Genomic DNA, 16,667 nt, shown 5'->3' with positions numbered 1-16,667 from the left:
GAAAGGTTGGAAGAAAAACAAGCTGAAATAGAAGAAGTGGAGAAAAAATGCAACAAGCTGCAGAAGCAAAACACCGAAACAATCGAGGAGCTGAAAATCCTCATCCTCGAGAAAAAGGTGCTCGTGGAAGAGCAGCTGAAGAAAAAGAAAAAACGCTTCTGCTTCTTCTGGAGGAAGAACACTCCTTCTTTCACTACTGCCAATGTCACCTCTTCTTCCCCCACCTCTGCTCCAGCTTAATTCCCCCCCCCCCCCCTCCCCTTAACTACTAACACCTCCCCCATCTCCCTCCCCTCTTTTCACAATCACCCCCCAACCAGTCCCGACAGTTGACTGCCCCCTCTAGAGCCTGGTTCTGTCATAGGTTTCTTCCTTTAAAGGGAGTTTTTCCTATCCACTGTCGCCTAGTGCTTGCTCAGAGGGGATTGTTGGGGTTTTCTCTCCTCTCTCCCTTTACTTTCCATCCCACCCACCCCCACCTTTTCTTTTTTCTTAATAATTGAACAATAAAAACAATTGGCCGCTAATTAAATGTGTCAAATCAATGTCTTTATTCAAGAATACAAGAAATGGGTAATAGCTGCATGTGTGTTTGTGTGTGTGCATAATATGCATACTTTACGTGTTGGATCCAAATCCCACAAGGAATTAAATAAAACAAGAAGACAAACAAAAACAAATAGTTCTCTCCCTTCCCAGGTCAGGAATCAGGATGAGGAAGAAATGAGGTCAGATCAGTGCAGGTTTTTGCACTACTGACATAAAGTTTCTGCTGATTAAAAAAAGTATGTCGATATTTCTGAAATACATTTGCAAACAAATAACTTTGACAACTTGTGTTTTTTCATAAAAGAAAAAAGAAAAATCAGAGAGCAGAGCTGGTAAAACAGCTTAGCTCCGCAGGTTACAGGAGATCAGATGCCAAATACTTTTCATGACAGTCTTCGTTACTGCATAAATCTCCCCTTTTATCATTGATCAGTAAATCACTGCATATACATTCATCTAACCGTTATAATTTCATGAGTAAAGACTCTCAGATGACTGAATGGCGGTTTTAGTAAATGTTGAACTTTATTGTGATTTCTATTTTTAGAATCAATAGCACACATTTTGATTTCGTTTTGCAAGCTGCTGATTTCACACAGATCCACTGCCCAAACGTGCCTTTGAGTTTTTCATCATTTAACAAGAATAGGCTCAGGCAATCATTGTGGAATTAGGCTTTGGGAAGGTCTGGGGACAGGTATGATGGTGGTGGTTTTAAAGCACTGTGGCACAACAGCTTGACTCAGGGAGATGTTAAAGATGCCCGCTAGGACATCAGTCAGCTGGTCAGCACGGGCTCCGAGCACGCGTCCAGGTATATTGTCTGGTCCAGCAGCTTTGTGTGGGTTGACTTTAGTGAGAGTCCTTCTCACACTGGCCGTGGACAGGGACAGCACTTGGTTGTCTGGCAAGGGGGTGGCCCTCTATAGTCCGTCTTGCGTCCCATTTAAGCAAGTGCGTGTTCACACTGCCCCTGGATGTCCTGGCCTCTGAGGTTAAGGTGTACGGCTCCTGGTTGTCAACTGACCAATTTATCATGGCAAAGCCTGTGGTGGACAAAAGATAAGAGGCTGATTATAAAAATGATCCATGCACGCCTTATGACCTACAGCATGTACAGTTAACACAGCTAAATGGCTGTGAAATTGTAAAATTACTTTTGAAATAAAGCTATTCAAAGTCAATTAACTGTGACTATAATAATAGCAATGTTAGCCAGCAAACAAAACGTTAGCACTAATTAAAATAAGCTGCTAGGTGATGTTACTGTTTCAAGTTCTCTCATTGTTTGACATGTAGGGCAGATATTTTGGTGACACTGAGATCAGCCAGACACTAAACAGCAGTGTAATATCAACGCTAGATTAGATGTTTTCTAATCCGATAAAATGACATTATTCCTGTTTATAGAAGATGTTTGTCGTCTGTTTGTTTGACTGACAGGAACAGGAAATAGTGGTTGGAAATTACTGTTGGTGTTACATGAGGGCAAAGAAGGGCTTTAAGCACCTGGGTAAAAACTGGACCCATGATGAAACACTACAACAAGTACAACATATTCTTCAGTTTTAATATGTGACCATACTGTGCAGACTGCTGATGAGTTACACGGTTACATTTCATTAATCATTGTTAAACTAAAGTGGTAAGCAGTTACTTTATCCTTTCACTTAAAATTTCCAGGAAAAACACTACCTTGGCTACTTTTGTGCTTACATTTGATCTATGCTGGGTCACTACTTTTGCACTATAATGCTGCTGCTGACACCTTGGTTCACACTGACAACTAGAAAAAAGCTGATAGGAAAAGAAGGATGGAAAATGCCTGGAATTTAGTTACACTTGCAAATACTGCTTCCTCCAAACTGCAAGCATCAATAAAATGTTACAGTATTGTTTTCTAGATCTGTGCATATATCCTTATTGGTAGTTTTCTCGAAATAGAAGATCTTCATTTAAAAAAAACCAAACTCTGATAACATTGCTGAAGCTAGCGCCCACCCCTACTGCACGTACTGCAAATATAAAACTGATATATACTTACATCATGAAGCAGTTGATGTCTGGTTTCCGACAAATACAGTAAAGAGGTGCGTTCTCCCCCTCCTTACCAGTGTTCTCAGGCACTGGTACATGGTCAGTGTCAGACACTTCACTGTCCTACAACATACCACATAGGACCACATTAGAAATGACATGAATGTAGACATGCTAATTATACCTGGCTAAATGGATGCAGTAACAAAATGTTACTTAACTACTCTAGTTATTAGTTTCCAGATGTGTGCAGTTGCTCCAGTCTTACTGACAGTATACTGTTTCAAACACCAGTGCCAACATTTTATTTTTTAAATCTTAGTATGATTCTGCACCAAGACTTGTGGCCTGTTGCTCGGTAACTTATTGTCTGACTACATTAACTACAGTTCATAAACATCATTCATTTTCTCCTACTTATTTTATTCAGGTTGTATTCCAGCTGTCATAGGGCAAAAGTACACCCTGGACAGGTCGCCAGTCTGTTGGAGGGTTATTAGAGAGACTCAGACAACCACTCACACCAACAGCAACTAACCTAACCCCGCGCATGTCTTTGGAGTTCAACACCAGTCTGGCCGAATCACAGATAAGCAGGGTGTCTGTGCTGCAGAGCACAGCTGTGTCAGAGACTCTCGACATCAATGTAGCGTTAAGGATGCGGAGCGATGGGTGCACTAACACAATGTAAATATTAAAGTTCTCGCCATTGTCAATATGCTGTTGCGCCCTTGTTCGTATTATTGCAACCATATCTCTAGTCTAGCTTACCCTAAAAGCTTGGAGAGAATTGGTCTGTTAATAAACGCGATCGATTGTTTGGGACTGCTCTAGCCATCACGTCGCATAAACAACTCTACTTCCGGTGGGAAAACTAATTAAGGGTAAAGTCGCACTAATAACACCTACCACTCACGTTCATAAACATACACTATGATCACTTCCGCGCAGTAACGTTGTAATAAATATAATCCCCGGTAAAGTCAATTAGCGAACACTACTGGCATGTAATGCCAATGGCGACCATTTCACAAACTGTAGAAAATGCTCAAAATGTTGTCGGCACCAAAAGTGAAGGGCTGACAGTTGTGTTTATATACGAACCGTAAGCGCTAATGTTGGTTAGCATCAGCTAAAGCGAGGAAGTTTGACACTTGCAGAGACAGTGAACGCAGAGAGAGCTTAAAAACGCATTGTGGGGTTTTTTTGTTTAGTCTTTGCTTCGTTGCGTTGATTTGGGATTTGATTTTTTTTTTTTTTGCATTAAGACGTTGCACACAAAATTACAGATATAACGGTGACTTAGCTGCTCGTTGGATAAACCCATGGACCTTAGAAAAGATCAACACTACTCGGATGTAAGCACCCGTGTATAACACAATAGGCAAAATTACGCTTGCTAACCTTTCCACATCACAGGCTTCACATTAAATAAACATTTTTTCAAATACTCACCATGATCTGAGACCGTTTAAATATTTTGTTACTCTGAAAATATGGCAGTATGAAGCTAAACCTTTAGCTTGACGGCTAAAGCAATGCTAAGATTTACACGGAAACGATCAGCGGACATCGTCAAAGTACTATTGGTCTACATTCTTCTTCTATGGTAGCAGCCTGGGCAGAGTAACAGCCAACTTTAAACTGCGCCATCTGTTGGCACATATTACAGTAGAAAACATTATTGCGACAACACGTTTTTTGGGGAAAATAACAGAGATTGAAACTTTATTGATAATTTGTCCAAGTTGAAAAATGCCCTCCTCCAAAAATATCACGTGACAACCTCATTGCCTTACAGAATTATGACGTCACACACGTAGAATCTTACCACCATTCTTTCCTTTGATCCGTTGACCCTTAAAACCTATAAATAGGGGTGAAGAGCAACGACTTTTAGTCCGTTTCTCGCAGCCTTGATGTGTGCAGCATTGAACCGTTCGCCAGAAAAGCCTTTTGAAATATTTGGATCCTTTGCAGTTGTAACTGTATCCAGACCCAACATGTCTCAAACAAATCCAAAGGGACAAGAAGTTGACCCATACGCTCTTCCCTGGGATGAGCCACTAGACTCTTCCCTTTCCTCTCTTCCTTGGTGTGACCAAGTGGAACTAGAGGAAAAGCGTTTGGAAGAAATGGAGGATGAAGCGCTCAGAAACACAGAGAAGATTAAGTTCTTGATGGAGGAAAATGAGCGAAAGAGCGCTGAACTAAAAAAGTTGTCATACCAGCTTCAAGAAAAGGAAGCTATAATTGAGGAGAAACAACAAGATCTCCATGACATGGACAAAAAGAACCAGGAGCTCCAAGGAAAGCTTGATGAAGCCCTGCAACAAAATAAAAAACTTGTCCAAGAGAAGAAACAAGATGGCATGAAGAAGAGAGGGCTGCACAGCAATCTCCAAGAAATGGAGCTAATGTACAGTGTAGACAAAAAAAGGCTTGATCGCACACTGCAAGAAAATGAAAAGCTTCTCAAAGAGAAAAGGCAAAAGGAGTTAAAAGAGAAAGAAATGCATTCCAAGCTTCAGAGCATCAAGCAACACATTGAAAGCTTGCAAGGAAAGCTTGATCAAGCTCTGCGACAAAATAGAAAACTCCTCCAAGAGAAGATGCAAGACAGCACGAAGAAGAGAGGCCTGCACTCCAAGCTCCGAGACATGGAGCTAATGTACAGTGTAGACAAAAAAAGGCTTGATCGCACAGAGCAAGCAAATGAGAAGCTTCTCCAAGAGAAAAGGGAACAAGAAATCAAACAAAAAGAAATGGATTCCAATCTTCAGAGCATCAAGCAACAAAATGAAAGCTTGCAAGGAAAGCTTGATGAAGCTCTGCGACAGAATAAAGAAATCCTTCAAGAGAAAGAGCAGCTGGACAGAAAGCAGGGAGACATGGAGTGCCAACTCCAGCTCATGGAGGTAAACGACAGGATGCTGCAGGTAAAGTTCGAAGAGACACTGCACAAATATCAAGACCTGCTTCAAGAGAGAGAACAGCTGGTCAGTAAGCAGAGAGAAGAAAAACTTCTTCTCCAGGAGTTTGAGAAACAGGAGGCAACATCTAAAGTGCTGAAAGAAAGGTTGGAAGAAAAACAAGCTGAAATAGAAGAAGTGGAGAAAAAATGCAACAAGCTGCAGAAGCAAAACACCGAAACAATCGAGGAGCTGAAAATCCTCATCCTCGAGAAAAAGGTGCTCGTGGAAGAGCAGCTGAAGAAAAAGAAAAAACGCTTCTGCTTCTTCTGGAGGAAGAACACTCCTTCTTTCACTACTGCCAATGTCACCTCTTCTTCCCCCACCTCTGCTCCAGCTTAATTCCCCCCCCCCCCCTCCCCTTAACTACTAACACCTCCCCCATCTCCCTCCCCTCTTTTCACAATCACCCCCCAACCAGTCCCGACAGTTGACTGCCCCCTCTAGAGCCTGGTTCTGTCATAGGTTTCTTCCTTTAAAGGGAGTTTTTCCTATCCACTGTCGCCTAGTGCTTGCTCAGAGGGGATTGTTGGGGTTTTCTCTCCTCTCTCCCTTTACTTTCCATCCCACCCACCCCCACCTTTTCTTTTTTCTTAATAATTGAACAATAAAAACAATTGGCCGCTAATTAAATGTGTCAAATCAATGTCTTTATTCAAGAATACAAGAAATGGGTAATAGCTGCATGTGTGTTTGTGTGTGTGCATAATATGCATACTTTACGTGTTGGATCCAAATCCCACAAGGAATTAAATAAAACAAGAAGACAAACAAAAACAAATAGTTCTCTCCCTTCCCAGGTCAGGAATCAGGATGAGGAAGAAATGAGGTCAGATCAGTGCAGGTTTTTGCACTACTGACATAAAGTTTCTGCTGATTAAAAAAAGTATGTCGATATTTCTGAAATACATTTGCAAACAAATAACTTTGACAACTTGTGTTTTTTCATAAAAGAAAAAAGAAAAATCAGAGAGCAGAGCTGGTAAAACAGCTTAGCTCCGCAGGTTACAGGAGATCAGATGCCAAATACTTTTCATGACAGTCTTCGTTACTGCATAAATCTCCCCTTTTATCATTGATTAGTAAATCACTGCATATACATTCATCTAACCGTTATAATTTCATGAGTAAAGACTCTCAGATGACTGAATGGCGGTTTTAGTAAATGTTGAACTTTATTGTGATTTCTATTTTTAGAATCAATAGCACACATTTTGATTTCGTTTTGCAAGCTGCTGATTTCACACAGATCCACTGCCCAAACGTGCCTTTGAGTTTTTCATCATTTAACAAGAATAGGCTCAGGCAATCATTGTGGAATTAGGCTTTGGGAAGGTCTGGGGACAGGTATGATGGTGGTGGTTTTAAAGCACTGTGGCACAACAGCTTGACTCAGGGAGATGTTAAAGATGCCCGCTAGGACATCAGTCAGCTGGTCAGCACGGGCTCCGAGCACGCGTCCAGGTATATTGTCTGGTCCAGCAGCTTTGTGTGGGTTGACTTTAGTGAGAGTCCTTCTCACACTGGCCGTGGACAGGGACAGCACTTGGTTGTCTGGCAAGGGGGTGGCCCTCTATAGTCCGTCTTGCGTCCCATTTAAGCAAGTGCGTGTTCACACTGCCCCTGGATGTCCTGGCCTCTGAGGTTAAGGTGTACGGCTCCTGGTTGTCAACTGACCAATTTATCATGGCAAAGCCTGTGGTGGACAAAAGATAAGAGGCTGATTATAAAAATGATCCATGCACGCCTTATGACCTACAGCATGTACAGTTAACACAGCTAAATGGCTGTGAAATTGTAAAATTACTTTTGAAATAAAGCTATTCAAAGTCAATTAACTGTGACTATAATAATAGCAATGTTAGCCAGCAAACAAAACGTTAGCACTAATTAAAATAAGCTGCTAGGTGATGTTACTGTTTCAAGTTCTCTCATTGTTTGACATGTAGGGCAGATATTTTGGTGACACTGAGATCAGCCAGACACTAAACAGCAGTGTAATATCAACGCTAGATTAGATGTTTTCTAATCCGATAAAATGACATTATTCCTGTTTATAGAAGATGTTTGTCGTCTGTTTGTTTGACTGACAGGAACAGGAAATAGTGGTTGGAAATTACTGTTGGTGTTACATGAGGGTAAAGAAGGGCTTTAAGCACCTGGGTAAAAACTGGACCCATGATGAAACACTACAACAAGTACAACATATTCTTCAGTTTTAATATGTGACCATACTGTGCAGACTGCTGATGAGTTACACGGTTACATTTCATTAATCATTGTTAAACTAAAGTGGTAAGCAGTTACTTTATCCTTTCACTTAAAATTTCCAGGAAAAACACTACCTTGGCTACTTTTGTGCTTACATTTGATCTATGCTGGGTCACTACTTTTGCACTATAATGCTGCTGCTGACACCTTGGTTCACACTGACAACTAGAAAAAAGCTGATAGGAAAAGAAGGATGGAAAATGCCTGGAATTTAGTTACACTTGCAAATACTGCTTCCTCCAAACTGCAAGCATCAATAAAATGTTACAGTATTGTTTTCTAGATCTGTGCATATATCCTTATTGGTAGTTTTCTCGAAATAGAAGATCTTCATTTAAAAAAAACCAAACTCTGATAACATTGCTGAAGCTAGCGCCCACCCCTACTGCACGTACTGCAAATATAAAACTGATATATACTTACATCATGAAGCAGTTGATGTCTGGTTTCCGACAAATACAGTAAAGAGGTGCGTTCTCCCCCTCCTTACCAGTGTTCTCAGGCACTGGTACATGGTCAGTGTCAGACACTTCACTGTCCTACAACATACCACATAGGACCACATTAGAAATGACATGAATGTAGACATGCTAATTATACCTGGCTAAATGGATGCAGTAACAAAATGTTACTTAACTACTCTAGTTATTAGTTTCCAGATGTGTGCAGTTGCTCCAGTCTTACTGACAGTATACTGTTTCAAACACCAGTGCCAACATTTTATTTTTTAAATCTTAGTATGATTCTGCACCAAGACTTGTGGCCTGTTGCTCGGTAACTTATTGTCTGACTACATTAACTACAGTTCATAAACATCATTCATTTTCTCCTACTTATTTTATTCAGGTTGTATTCCAGCTGTCATAGGGCAAAAGTACACCCTGGACAGGTCGCCAGTCTGTTGGAGGGTTATTAGAGAGACTCAGACAACCACTCACACCAACAGCAACTAACCTAACCCCGCGCATGTCTTTGGAGTTCAACACCAGTCTGGCCGAATCACAGATAAGCAGGGTGTCTGTGCTGCAGAGCACAGCTGTGTCAGAGACTCTCGACATCAATGTAGCGTTAAGGATGCGGAGCGATGGGTGCACTAACACAATGTAAATATTAAAGTTCTCGCCATTGTCAATATGCTGTTGCGCCCTTGTTCGTATTATTGCAACCATATCTCTAGTCTAGCTTACCCTAAAAGCTTGGAGAGAATTGGTCTGTTAATAAACGCGATCGATTGTTTGGGACTGCTCTAGCCATCACGTCGCATAAACAACTCTACTTCCGGTGGGAAAACTAATTAAGGGTAAAGTCGCACTAATAACACCTACCACTCACGTTCATAAACATACACTATGATCACTTCCGCGCAGTAACGTTGTAATAAATATAATCCCCGGTAAAGTCAATTAGCGAACACTACTGGCATGTAATGCCAATGGCGACCATTTCACAAACTGTAGAAAATGCTCAAAATGTTGTCGGCACCAAAAGTGAAGGGCTGACAGTTGTGTTTATATACGAACCGTAAGCGCTAATGTTGGTTAGCATCAGCTAAAGCGAGGAAGTTTGACACTTGCAGAGACAGTGAACGCAGAGAGAGCTTAAAAACGCATTGTGGGGTTTTTTTGTTTAGTCTTTGCTTCGTTGCGTTGATTTGGGATTTGATTTTTTTTTTTTTGCATTAAGACGTTGCACACAAAATTACAGATATAACGGTGACTTAGCTGCTCGTTGGATAAACCCATGGACCTTAGAAAAGATCAACACTACTCGGATGTAAGCACCCGTGTATAACACAATAGGCAAAATTACGCTTGCTAACCTTTCCACATCACAGGCTTCACATTAAATAAACATTTTTTCAAATACTCACCATGATCTGAGACCGTTTAAATATTTTGTTACTCTGCAAATATGGCAGTATGAAGCTAAACCTTTAGCTTGACGGCTAAAGCAATGCTAAGATTTACACGGAAACGATCAGCGGACATCGTCAAAGTACTATTGGTCTACATTCTTCTTCTATGGTAGCAGCCTGGGCAGAGTAACAGCCAACTTTAAACTGCGCCATCTGTTGGCACATATTACAGTAGAAAACATTATTGCGACAACACGTTTTTTGGGGAAAATAACAGAGATTGAAACTTTATTGATAATTTGTCCAAGTTGAAAAATGCCCTCCTCCAAAAATATCACGTGACAACCTCATTGCCTTACAGAATTATGACGTCACACACGTAGAATCTTACCACCATTCTTTCCTTTGATCCGTTGACCCTTAAAACCTATAAATAGGGGTGAAGAGCAACGACTTTTAGTCCGTTTCTCGCAGCCTTGATGTGTGCAGCATTGAACCGTTCGCCAGAAAAGCCTTTTGAAATATTTGGATCCTTTGCAGTTGTAACTGTATCCAGACCCAACATGTCTCAAACAAATCCAAAGGGACAAGAAGTTGACCCATACGCTCTTCCCTGGGATGAGCCACTAGACTCTTCCCTTTCCTCTCTTCCTTGGTGTGACCAAGTGGAACTAGAGGAAAAGCGTTTGGAAGAAATGGAGGATGAAGCGCTCAGAAACACAGAGAAGATTAAGTTCTTGATGGAGGAAAATGAGCGAAAGAGCGCTGAACTAAAAAAGTTGTCATACCAGCTTCAAGAAAAGGAAGCTATAATTGAGGAGAAACAACAAGATCTCCATGACATGGACAAAAAGAACCAGGAGCTCCAAGGAAAGCTTGATGAAGCCCTGCAACAAAATAAAAAACTTGTCCAAGAGAAGAAACAAGATGGCATGAAGAAGAGAGGGCTGCACAGCAATCTCCAAGAAATGGAGCTAATGTACAGTGTAGACAAAAAAAGGCTTGATCGCACACTGCAAGAAAATGAAAAGCTTCTCAAAGAGAAAAGGCAAAAGGAGTTAAAAGAGAAAGAAATGCATTCCAAGCTTCAGAGCATCAAGCAACACATTGAAAGCTTGCAAGGAAAGCTTGATCAAGCTCTGCGACAAAATAGAAAACTCCTCCAAGAGAAGATGCAAGACAGCACGAAGAAGAGAGGCCTGCACTCCAAGCTCCAAGACATGGAGCTAATGTACAGTGTAGACAAAAAAAGGCTTGATCGCACAGAGCAAGCAAATGAGAAGCTTCTCCAAGAGAAAAGGGAACAAGAAATCAAACAAAAAGAAATGGATTCCAATCTTCAGAGCATCAAGCAACAAAATGAAAGCTTGCAAGGAAAGCTTGATGAAGCTCTGCGACAGAATAAAGAAATCCTTCAAGAGAAAGAGCAGCTGGACAGAAAGCAGGGAGACATGGAGTGCCAACTCCAGCTCATGGAGGTAAACGACAGGATGCTGCAGGTAAAGTTCGAAGAGACACTGCACAAATATCAAGACCTGCTTCAAGAGAGAGAACAGCTGGTCAGTAAGCAGAGAGAAGAAAAACTTCTTCTCCAGGAGTTTGAGAAACAGGAGGCAACATCTAAAGTGCTGAAAGAAAGGTTGGAAGAAAAACAAGCTGAAATAGAAGAAGTGGAGAAAAAATGCAACAAGCTGCAGAAGCAAAACACCGAAACAATCGAGGAGCTGAAAATCCTCATCCTCGAGAAAAAGGTGCTCGTGGAAGAGCAGCTGAAGAAAAAGAAAAAACGCTTCTGCTTCTTCTGGAGGAAGAACACTCCTTCTTTCACTACTGCCAATGTCACCTCTTCTTCCCCCACCTCTGCTCCAGCTTAATTCCCCCCCCCCCCCCCTCCCCTTAACTACTAACACCTCCCCCATCTCCCTCCCCTCTTTTCACAATCACCCCCCAACCAGTCCCGACAGTTGACTGCCCCCTCTAGAGCCTGGTTCTGTCATAGGTTTCTTCCTTTAAAGGGAGTTTTTCCTATCCACTGTCGCCTAGTGCTTGCTCAGAGGGGATTGTTGGGGTTTTCTCTCCTCTCTCCCTTTACTTTCCATCCCACCCACCCCCACCTTTTCTTTTTTCTTAATAATTGAACAATAAAAACAATTGGCCGCTAATTAAATGTGTCAAATCAATGTCTTTATTCAAGAATACAAGAAATGGGTAATAGCTGCATGTGTGTTTGTGTGTGTGCATAATATGCATACTTTACGTGTTGGATCCAAATCCCACAAGGAATTAAATAAAACAAGAAGACAAACAAAAAAAATATTTCTCTCCCTTCCCAGGTCAGGAATCAGGATGAGGAAGAAATGAGGTCAGATCAGTGCAGGTTTTTGCACTACTGACATAAAGTTTCTGCTGATTAAAAAAAGTATGTCGATATTTCTGAAATACATTTGCAAACAAATAACTTTGACAACTTGTGTTTTTTCATAAAAGAAAAAAGAAAAATCAGAGAGCAGAGCTGGTAAAACAGCTTAGCTCCGCAGGTTACAGGAGATCAGATGCCAAATACTTTTCATGACAGTCTTCGTTATTGCATAAATCTCCCCTTTTATCATTGATCAGTAAATCACTGCATATACATTCATCTAACCGTTATAATTTCATGAGTAAAGACTCTCAGATGACTGAATGGCGGTTTTAGTAAATGTTGAACTTTATTGTGATTTCTATTTTTAGAATCAATAGCACACATTTTGATTTCGTTTTGCAAGCTGCTGATTTCACACAGATCCACTGCCCAAACGTGCCTTTGAGTTTTTCATCATTTAACAAGAATAGGCTCAGGCAATCATTGTGGAATTAGGCTTTGGGAAGGTCTGGGGACAGGTATGATGGTGGTGGTTTTAAAGCACTGTGGCACAACAGCTTGACTCAGGGAGATGTTAAAGATGCCCGCTAGGACATCAGTCAGCTGGTCAGCACGGGCTCCGAGCACGCGTCCAGGTATATTGTCTGGTCCAGCAGCTTTGTGTGGGTTGACTTTAGTGAGAGTCCTTCTCACACTGGCCGTGGACAGGGACAGCACTTGGTTGTCTGGCAAGGGGGTGGCCCTCTATAGTCCGTCTTGCGTCCCATTTAAGCAAGTGCGTGTTCACACTGCCCCTGGATGTCCTGGCCTCTGAGGTTAAGGTGTACGGCTCCTGGTTGTCAACTGACCAATTTATCATGGCAAAGCCTGTGGTGGACAAAAGATAAGAGGCTGATTATAAAAATGATCCATGCACGCCTTATGACCTACAGCATGTACAGTTAACACAGCTAAATGGCTGTGAAATTGTAAAATTACTTTTGAAATAAAGCTATTCAAAGTCAATTAACTGTGACTATAATAATAGCAATGTTAGCCAGCAAACAAAACGTTAGCACTAATTAAAATAAGCTGCTAGGTGATGTTACTGTTTCAAGTTCTCTCATTGTTTGACATGTAGGGCAGATATTTTGGTGACACTGAGATCAGCCAGACACTAAACAGCAGTGTAATATCAACGCTAGATTAGATGTTTTCTAATCCGATAAAATGACATTATTCCTGTTTATAGAAGATGTTTGTCGTCTGTTTGTTTGACTGACAGGAACAGGAAATAGTGGTTGGAAATTACTGTTGGTGTTACATGAGGGTAAAGAAGGGCTTTAAGCACCTGGGTAAAAACTGGACCCATGATGAAACACTACAACAAGTACAACATATTCTTCAGTTTTAATATGTGACCATACTGTGCAGACTGCTGATGAGTTACACGGTTACATTTCATTAATCATTGTTAAACTAAAGTGGTAAGCAGTTACTTTATCCTTTCACTTAAAATTTCCAGGAAAAACACTACCTTGGCTACTTTTGTGCTTACATTTGATCTATGCTGGGTCACTACTTTTGCACTATAATGCTGCTGCTGACACCTTGGTTCACACTGACAACTAGAAAAAAGCTGATAGGAAAAGAAGGATGGAAAATGCCTGGAATTTAGTTACACTTGCAAATACTGCTTCCTCCAAACTGCAAGCATCAATAAAATGTTACAGTATTGTTTTCTAGATCTGTGCATATATCCTTATTGGTAGTTTTCTCGAAATAGAAGATCTTCATTTAAAAAAAAACAAACTCTGATAACATTGCTGAAGCTAGCGCCCACCCCTACTGCACGTACTGCAAATATAAAACTGATATATACTTACATCATGAAGCAGTTGATGTCTGGTTTCCGACAAATACAGTAAAGAGGTGCGTTCTCCCCCTCCTTACCAGTGTTCTCAGGCACTGGTACATGGTCAGTGTCAGACACTTCACTGTCCTACAACATACCACATAGGACCACATTAGAAATGACATGAATGTAGACATGCTAATTATACCTGGCTAAATGGATGCAGTAACAAAATGTTACTTAACTACTCTAGTTATTAGTTTCCAGATGTGTGCAGTTGCTCCAGTCTTACTGACAGTATACTGTTTCAAACACCAGTGCCAACATTTTATTTTTTAAATCTTAGTATGATTCTGCACCAAGACTTGTGGCCTGTTGCTCGGTAACTTATTGTCTGACTACATTAACTACAGTTCATAAACATCATTCATTTTCTCCTACTTATTTTATTCAGGTTGTATTCCAGCTGTCATAGGGCAAAAGTACACCCTGGACAGGTCGCCAGTCTGTTGGAGGGTTATTAGAGAGACTCAGACAACCACTCACACCAACAGCAACTAACCTAACCCCGCGCATGTCTTTGGAGTTCAACACCAGTCTGGCCGAATCACAGATAAGCAGGGTGTCTGTGCTGCAGAGCACAGCTGTGTCAGAGACTCTCGACATCAATGTAGCGTTAAGGATGCGGAGCGATGGGTGCACTAACACAATGTAAATATTAAAGTTCTCGCCATTGTCAATATGCTGTTGCGCCCTTGTTCGTATTATTGCAACCATATCTCTAGTCTAGCTTACCCTAAAAGCTTGGAGAGAATTGGTCTGTTAATAAACGCGATCGATTGTTTGGGACTGCTCTAGCCATCACGTCGCATAAACAACTCTACTTCCGGTGGGAAAACTAATTAAGGGTAAAGTCGCACTAATAACACCTACCACTCACGTTCATAAACATACACTATGATCACTTCCGCGCAGTAACGTTGTAATAAATATAATCCCCGGTAAAGTCAATTAGCGAACACTACTGGCATGTAATGCCAATGGCGACCATTTCACAAACTGTAGAAAATGCTCAAAATGTTGTCGGCACCAAAAGTGAAGGGCTGACAGTTGTGTTTATATACGAACCGTAAGCGCTAATGTTGGTTAGCATCAGCTAAAGCGAGGAAGTTTGACACTTGCAGAGACAGTGAACGCAGAGAGAGCTTAAAAACGCATTGTGGGGTTTTTTTGTTTAGTCTTTGCTTCGTTGCGTTGATTTGGGATTTGATTTTTTTTTTTTTTTGCATTAAGACGTTGCACACAAAATTACAGATATAACGGTGACTTAGCTGCTCGTTGGATAAACCCATGGACCTTAGAAAAGATCAACACTACTCGGATGTAAGCACCCGTGTATAACACAATAGGCAAAATTACGCTTGCTAACCTTTCCACATCACAGGCTTCACATTAAATAAACATTTTTTCAAATACTCACCATGATCTGAGACCGTTTAAATATTTTGTTACTCTGAAAATATGGCAGTATGAAGCTAAACCTTTAGCTTGACGGCTAAAGCAATGCTAAGATTTACACGGAAACGATCAGCGGACATCGTCAAAGTACTATTGGTCTACATTCTTCTTCTATGGTAGCAGCCTGGGCAGAGTAACAGCCAACTTTAAACTGCGCCATCTGTTGGCACATATTACAGTAGAAAACATTATTGCGACAACACGTTTTTTGGGGAAAATAACAGAGATTGAAACTTTATTGATAATTTGTCCAAGTTGAAAAATGCCCTCCTCCAAAAATATCACGTGACAACCTCATTGCCTTACAGAATTATGACGTCACACACGTAGAATCTTACCACCATTCTTTCCTTTGATCCGTTGACCCTTAAAACCTATAAATAGGGGTGAAGAGCAACGACTTTTAGTCCGTTTCTCGCAGCCTTGATGTGTGCAGCATTGAACCGTTCGCCAGAAAAGCCTTTTGAAATATTTGGATCCTTTGCAGTTGTAACTGTATCCAGACCCAACATGTCTCAAACAAATCCAAAGGGACAAGAAGTTGACCCATACGCTCTTCCCTGGGATGAGCCACTAGACTCTTCCCTTTCCTCTCTTCCTTGGTGTGACCAAGTGGAACTAGAGGAAAAGCGTTTGGAAGAAATGGAGGATGAAGCGCTCAGAAACACAGAGAAGATTAAGTTCTTGATGGAGGAAAATGAGCGAAAGAGCGCTGAACTAAAAAAGTTGTCATACCAGCTTCAAGAAAAGGAAGCTATAATTGAGGAGAAACAACAAGATCTCCATGACATGGACAAAAAGAACCAGGAGCTCCAAGGAAAGCTTGATGAAGCCCTGCAACAAAATAAAAAACTTGTCCAAGAGAAGAAACAAGATGGCATGAAGAAGAGAGGGCTGCACAGCAATCTCCAAGAAATGGAGCTAATGTACAGTGTAGACAAAAAAAGGCTTGATCGCACACTGCAAGAAAATGAAAAGCTTCTCAAAGAGAAAAGGCAAAAGGAGTTAAAAGAGAAAGAAATGCATTCCAAGCTTCAGAGCATCAAGCAACACATTGAAAGCTTGCAAGGAAAGCTTGATCAAGCTCTGCGACAAAATAGAAAACTCCTCCAAGAGAAGATGCAAGACAGCACGAAGAAGAGAGGCCTGCACTCCAAGCTCCGAGACATGGAGCTAATGTACAGTGTAGACAAAAAAAGGCTTGATCGCACAGAGCAAGCAAATGAGAAGCTTCTCCAAGAGAAAAGGGAACAAGAAATCAAACAAAAA

The 16,667-nt window shown here is 41.1% G+C and overlaps 1 protein-coding gene and 2 long non-coding RNA genes across 3 annotated transcripts; 1 reads left to right on the top strand and 2 right to left on the bottom strand.

The window, feature by feature from the left end:
* Nucleotides 1–527: 527 nt before the first annotated feature.
* Nucleotides 528–4,365, bottom strand: LOC145421926 (uncharacterized). The gene is made up of 3 exons (XR_013903303.1): nt 4,042–4,365; nt 2,594–2,709; nt 528–1,595 (listed from the first exon to the last, which is right to left on the bottom strand). It is a non-coding gene; the product is annotated as an uncharacterized LOC145421926 (long non-coding RNA).
* A 5,082-nt stretch (nt 4,366–9,447) lies between these two features.
* LOC145421925 (uncharacterized) lies at nt 9,448–11,667 on the top strand. Its single transcript, XM_080292921.1, has one exon. It carries the CDS (start codon nt 10,164–10,166, stop codon nt 11,556–11,558), a length of 1,395 nt encoding a protein of 464 aa, XP_080149047.1. The 5' UTR covers nt 9,448–10,163; the 3' UTR covers nt 11,559–11,667.
* A 700-nt stretch (nt 11,668–12,367) lies between these two features.
* LOC145421927 (uncharacterized) lies at nt 12,368–15,684 on the bottom strand. The gene is made up of 3 exons (XR_013903304.1): nt 15,361–15,684; nt 13,912–14,027; nt 12,368–12,913 (listed from the first exon to the last, which is right to left on the bottom strand). It is a non-coding gene; the product is annotated as an uncharacterized LOC145421927 (long non-coding RNA).
* Between the last annotated feature and the right edge of the window lie 983 nt (nt 15,685–16,667).

The sequence above is a fragment of the Astatotilapia calliptera genome, chromosome 18, assembly GCF_964374335.1.
Source record: "Astatotilapia calliptera chromosome 18, fAstCal68.1, whole genome shotgun sequence".
Taxonomy (NCBI): Eukaryota; Metazoa; Chordata; class Actinopteri; order Cichliformes; family Cichlidae; genus Astatotilapia; species Astatotilapia calliptera.
This window is presented reverse-complemented; position numbering and strand designations above follow the sequence as displayed.